Genomic DNA, 6,577 nt, shown 5'->3' with positions numbered 1-6,577 from the left:
GTTTGTTAATCATCCTATTAGTCCGAAATTATGCCTTTATTCTATATTTTCAACTTACGATGACATTTTCATGTACAGGAAATGATCGTTGTTCATTTTTTCATTAAAAAATATGTTTGTCCTAACTAATTAAATCATAAGTTAGTAGAGTATAAAATGTTGTTTGAGGTGATTTCAATGTTATCTACGTGGGTATTAATATGTCTTGTATAAAAATCTTCTATTTTATAATAATAATTTAAATTAATTGGTCTTCGTCCACAAAATAATGTGACCTACACAAAAAGATAGGAGATATATAAACTACTATCTAAACATGCAATTTCATGTCGAGAATCATCATAGCATAACAAAAAATACAAATAAATAACTAAAATAAATTTGGAATCCACATTAAGGCTTAGTTTGGAATTGTTGTGCTGTGAGAGGAAGCACTTCCGAATTTGCTGTGAGAGGAAGCAGCTGAGGTGTTTGGTAAACTGTTTTTAAAAGTGCTGTGAGAACGAAAATCAATTTCTAGATGTTTGGTAAGTTGCAAGGCAAAAATGCTTTGGTTGGGTATAATTACCAAAATAATCAAGAAACCCTCATAAGTAATTGAAAAATCTCAAAAATTAATTTTAATAATTAAGCCAATAATATATTTGGCTTTTCCTTTACGATTAATGATCATCATATCATCTAGGGCTGTCAATGGGTCGTGTCGGGTTGGGTTCGTGTCAGGTCAAGGTATTTATAGTGTCACAAGATACAAACCCAAACCCAACCAATTTAATAATCATGTCAAAAATTTAAACTCAAACCCAATCTATTTATTAAACGGGTTACCCGTTTCCAACCCGCTTAATCCATTTAATAAATAGGTCGTATCGTGTTAGACAAATTGACCAATTTAAGAGTTAACAATGCACCCATTTAACTAAAAAAATGCATAAATTGATTAAATTCACTAAAAAATCCACAAGACGAAGAATATAAATAATTATATATAATTTATAAATAATTAAATCCAATAATTATAAAGCAAAATCTTTCAAATTGTCTAATCCTATGATCAAATACTCCCAACGTCTAAAATTTCAAGAAGAAGTATAGCATAATCGGGTTATACAGGTTCACTTCGTGTTGGCGGGTTGACCCGTGGCCGACCCATTTATTAAATGGGTCATGGCGGGTTGACCCACAGTTGACCCGCTTTTTAATTGTGCCAACGTCTAAAATTTCAAGAAGAAGTATAGCATAATCGGGTTATACAGGTTCACTTCGTGTTGGCGGGTTGACCCGTGGCCGACCCATTTATTAAATGGGTCATGGCGGGTTGACCCACAGTTGACCCGCTTTTTAATTGTGCCAACGTCTAAAATTTCAAGAAGAAGTATAGCATAATCGGGTTATACAGGTTCACTTCGTGTTGGCGGGTTGACCCGTGGCCGACCCATTTATTAAATGGGTCATGGCGGGTTGACCCACAGTTGACCCGCTTTTTAATTGTGCGGGTTCAACCAGCTTTATTTCGTGCGGGTTTCGAGTCGTGTTATTGGGTCGTGTCGGAATTGACAGCCCTAATATCATCCACTTTCTTTCTGCTTCTTCCCTCACCATTTTCGCACCAACAATCATCCACCTACTCTCATATCCATTTCTTCTTTTCCTCTCTCTCTTTCTCTCATATTCGTCTTTTCCTTTAAATCATTCAATCATCCATCCAACTTCCATTCATTCTTTTTCCCACCCAGAATTCTTTCCCATTTTTTTATGAAAATTGATTCTCCACCGAATTAACCCGTTCTTCACATTCTTGATTTCACCCTCAAATTTTTGTTCTTTGGGCTCCACTAATTAGTGGGTATCTTTCAGATGTTGCAATGTTGTATCAATATTGTATCTTTAAGGGCATTCGTTTGAGCATTGTTCTAGACTTCTACGATTTCAATTAGGATTTTGGGATTTTTTTTTATACCCATTCTGGGATTTGGTGGTTCTAAAGATTACATGCAAAAGTGGAGTCATCAATGAAATAGGAAGCTTGGGTTGGATCAGCGATGAGATATTTGAGTTGCCCAGAAGAGGTTTGGATCATAGTGTTGTGAGGATTGGGTAGTATTTTCAAGGAGATATTTGAGTTGCCCAGAAGATGCGCTGTTGCTGACAGTGAGGGAGAGCAGCAATGTAGAGGGGCCGGTCATGCGGCAGTGGTTGGAGAAGGTTGAGGAAGATGAAGATGAGAGATAATCGAGAGATGGAGATGAGAGATGATTATGCTGGTTTAATTTTAGAACCTCCGTGTTTTTTCAGCTTTCCGCAGAAGCCATTTTCAAAAGCTACGATTTGTAGCTTTTGATAAACTCGGTTGGGAGAAGCTAAAATGGACCAAAAGCAGGTTTTTAGGATTTTACCAAACACCCTAGATTAAACTCAAAAGCGCTTTTGGTCTCAAAAGCAGCCCAGGAAACATTCCCAAACTAAGCCTAAGATATGACACTCATGACCTATAACTTCCTCAAACATCCTAAACTAAAAGAAAAAATGGGGATAAAAACTCTCGAATCAGGAATGCTGATTCAACAACTTTGCACTCTAACTACTACCTAACAACTTCATTACCAACAACAACTCGAATCTAATATAGAGAGCACATAGACCCAAAATTGATTTATGTAAAAACCATAGTTGGATATTAGATTTTTTATAAGGTAACATAGTGTATCACCCCACCACAAAGGAGACTTGTTGTACATTATTAATCCTACGTGTAAATTCGATGCAATTTTCCCAAGGGCTCACATTCAGTATGGGCCTCGAAGCAAAATCAACCCAAGCTAATATCCTAAAACTCTAAAAGCTACGAGAACTCCAAAGTACCAATATCCTAAAACTTCTAAATATTAAAATAGTTATAGCAGGCCGTTGTATTCATCGCGCCGTCTTTCTTATTCTTTCTTCTTCCCTCGTCTCCACGACACGCGGTGAAGCCGCCCGCGTAAAAGCCACCATCGATGTTCCTTTTAGGAAACTTCCACTCCACCAAATATCACCTGCTTTTCTCTCTATATAAATACACCTTCGTCTATCTTATGTATTCAATATCTCAAACCTTCCCTGCTAAGTATTTCTCATTCTCTAATTCCTTCTGTACGTCGTATCATATAAATCAGGATGAGTTCAAGCACAACTAGTTCTGCAGCAGCATACCCGAAGCCACCTTATTCGGCTCCACCACCTGCTGGTTATCCTACAAGATCTGATGCCCGTGGCCAAAACGGTGCTCCTGTTCCGGTAGAGACCAAGTCGAAGGGTGATGGGTTCTGGAAGGGATGCTGTGCTGCTTTGTGTTGCTGTTGTATGTTGGATGCTTGTTTTTGATGAGCATGCAACATCCATAGGCTCTTGACATGTGCCTTTATCATATCATATATTCTTTCTTTTGTGTTTGTATGTTAGAGTTTTAGACCCTGCACGGACGTTTCTAAATTCTACATTGTCATATGATTGTCCAGTTCTTATCCATTGTGCATGTAACTACTGTTTATAGTTATAGTAAAGTACAATAATTTGTTGGCACAGATATACCCTTAATTTGCATTACAAAAAGAAAAAAATAAGCTGGCATTTCCTCCGACTCAAAATGCTTGTTTCTTTCGCCAAGAAAAAACGTACACGTTGTATATAATATATACTTTTTAATTTTAAGGCGGTACATTAAACTACATTTTGCTAAATGGCTTAATATATATTTCGGCAAACATAAAAGAAGACAAATTTGTTTTAGCAATGCGAGATGCAAATTTCAGCTAGGCTAAACGTAGTGGTTGCAAATTAAAGAATAAGCCTCCTTAGGTGATTTGTAAAGACGTTGATGGAATGATGGTGCTTGTGAGACAGAGCTTCCGCGGATTAGAGTTGTGTCAGATACAAGCTAATAGTGGTTGCGACTGCAACAGTGAGCCTCCTTATTAATTAGGTGGTTTCAAGACGTTGATGGTGGTTCATGGTGGTTGCGACTGCAAATTTGTAAAGACGTTGATGGTGGTTGTGAGATGGAGCTTCCATGGATAAGGGTTCTGTCAACCACCATGAACGAGTTCCTCTTCTTAATTATATATTGATGCCTCCTTTTGGAAAAAAAAAAAAAAAAAGCCTCCCTGATTTCCTCTTGAGAAAGGAATAGATGATAACTTCAACAATCAATATACGTCAACTGAGAGTTCAATGGAGTTTTAGATACATCACTTGAAGAGAAATTAGCACCCACTATTTAATAAGAACGATATACTGTATGTCCAGATCATATAAATATACATTCAAAATTCTGGCAACCAATACTGTTTACCGGCCCGTTTAACAAATCAATTAACGTAAAGTTGCCTTCAAAATACAAATCATAAAAAAATCCAGTTAGCACCTCCCCAACATCAAAATCAATCAACAAATTTCTTTACTTGCTCGGCCAATGATGCAAGCGCAACATCAACAGCATCTTCAAACCCAAAATCACTCGCATTCGGGTTAGCATAAGTCAAACTCGGGATCAAACCTATAATCTTCTCTCGCATCATCCTAACCTTCTCGCTCGGAATCTTCAACAGCACCTCTTCAATTCTCTTCCTCGCTTTACTTCTCTGATCTATATACACAGAATACTCGCTCCTTTCCCCCGGCAAATACCACTGGTATTGACTGTACGCTGTGTGCGGCGAAAAGAACACCGGAATGCAACCGGCCAGCACCGAGTCAAACGTTGACCGCCTAGTGAACGAGTCGCCGGGGGCTTGTAAACAAAACACGGACTCACTCATCACCTTCAACACCTCACTCGGCTCTTGGCATTTTTTAGCTTCCTCATTACTCCCGCGACAATTCAATAACATGCACCGAGTTGACTCGCCGCATTGCTTTATGAACTCATTCCGGATCGCCGCCTTCCTTCTCTTCGCGCCGATGAAAGAGAACAAGTGGCGCCGGTGAGCTTCTCTCATCTTAGTCTGCCACGTGGACATCTCTTGCCACGTGGACGGGTGGAAATAGGAAGGGTAGGGTATGCCGTGTTGGTTCGAGCCTTTAAAAGGGTTTCTCTCGATGATCAGAACCGACATGTTTTCGACTCCGGCGAGTTTAAGGAGACGGCCGGCTCCAAGCCACGAAGACGTAAAATCACGTACGATGCGTCCCAGGGCGATAAAATGGTCCTTCCCATTGTGCTTCTGCCACGTGGATTGGGATTGTAGATAGTCAACCAAGCTGACGTCGAGCTCGTCGCGTGCGGTTAGATTCCGTTCCCGGAACTTGCTCGAAACGTGTAGGCCGCCGTAGTAGGGTACGTAGAAGAGAGTGGCACGTGTGGGGTCGTACGTGCGGCAGGGGTGGTTCAGGAGACGCGCGTGGAAGATCATCTCCGCCGCGAACTGGTTGGTGGCGAACCAGCTGCTGCTGCTGTTGGTTGCTAATGTGGGGCCCATGGTCGGAAGTGGCTGGCCGAGTCCGGAGTTTTCTACGTGGGGGCACATGTCGGTACGAAAGTTTAGGTTGTGGCAGTTGTGAAGGAGTCCGAGGTTGAACTTCGCCGGCAATGTGTATAGGTAGACAGACAGTTTTTGGTTGCAAGTCGGAACTGTGACGGATCGTTTGGTGGGAGTAATGAGACCGTCGGCGTTTTTGTTGTTGTTGTTGTTGTTGTTCTGGTTTCGAGTTTGATTAACATGAGGAGGATCATGATGTTGAATGTGGTGATCATGTTGTTGTTGGATAAGAGTGTCAGGAGATGAAGGGAACCAAAAGATGAGGCAAGCAGCTGATAGAAAGAGAAGAAGGGAAGAGCTGCACCGGAGAAGAATTGGAGGTTTTTTCTCGCCGGAAAACATGAAGAAGAAGAAGAAAAAGAAGCAAAAACTTGAATACAGTGCATCTATATTGTAAGATTAAGTCTTCAGTCTTAATAAACGGCTGAAATGAAGGTTGTACTTTTGCGCATTCTATTTAATTTGTCTGCAGGCTCGAATGAAGGTTCTTACTGAGGACGCTATAGCACCTAGTCACCTATTAATACTATTAAAAATAGCATGACCAATTGTTTTTGCTAATTCTATGTTTGACATTTAGGGTACGTTTGTTTCGTGGGATTAACCGATACCGGTGCTATATAAGGAAAACTAACCGACTATGAAATGTATTTGGTGTGAGTGGGTACTAAATAAATGAAACAGTGTAACATCTGTTTTTCATTTTCTCCTCTTAACTTGGATAGTTGGATTATCAAGAATTCTCTAAAAGGTATACTTGGTGTTATCTAAGACTATCACTTCAGCGTACATACTTCCTCCAAACCCCACCCATAACTTTTCGTCCTCCTACTTCCTCCTTTGGTGGGACACAAGGGCTTAAACATGTAGGTAATTAAGAAAAGCTCATTTTCGATATCAAAGGCGTCCCAAACGAGCCCCATGTAACAAGCGACTCCTGATCAAGGTTCGTCTCGTCCTAACCTATAACCACAACAGAAGGTTCTAATCCCTGTAAAATAAAATATAGCAACTTGATCTATGTGACAAAAGGAGACGACGTGAAGGTACATGCATCATAT

General features: G+C 40.1%; 1 protein-coding gene across 1 annotated transcript; it reads right to left on the bottom strand.

Annotated features, from left to right (window-relative positions):
• Positions 1-3,711: 3,711 nt before the first annotated feature.
• Positions 3,712-6,002, bottom strand: LOC133724312 (probable xyloglucan galactosyltransferase GT17). The gene has a single exon (XM_062151002.1). It carries the CDS (start codon positions 5,856-5,858, stop codon positions 4,419-4,421), a length of 1,440 nt encoding a protein of 479 aa, XP_062006986.1. The 5' UTR covers positions 5,859-6,002; the 3' UTR covers positions 3,712-4,418.
• Between the last annotated feature and the right edge of the window lie 575 nt (positions 6,003-6,577).

This window comes from Rosa rugosa, chromosome 1, assembly GCF_958449725.1.
Source record: "Rosa rugosa chromosome 1, drRosRugo1.1, whole genome shotgun sequence".
In the NCBI taxonomy this organism is placed as follows: Eukaryota; Viridiplantae; Streptophyta; class Magnoliopsida; order Rosales; family Rosaceae; genus Rosa; species Rosa rugosa.
This window is presented reverse-complemented; position numbering and strand designations above follow the sequence as displayed.

What these genes read in the sequence shown, in the direction of transcription:
- LOC133724312 (XM_062151002.1), bottom strand. Translation starts at nt 5,858, where the DNA reads ATGTTTTCCGGCGAGAAAAAACCTCCAATTCTTCTCCGGTGCAGCTCT.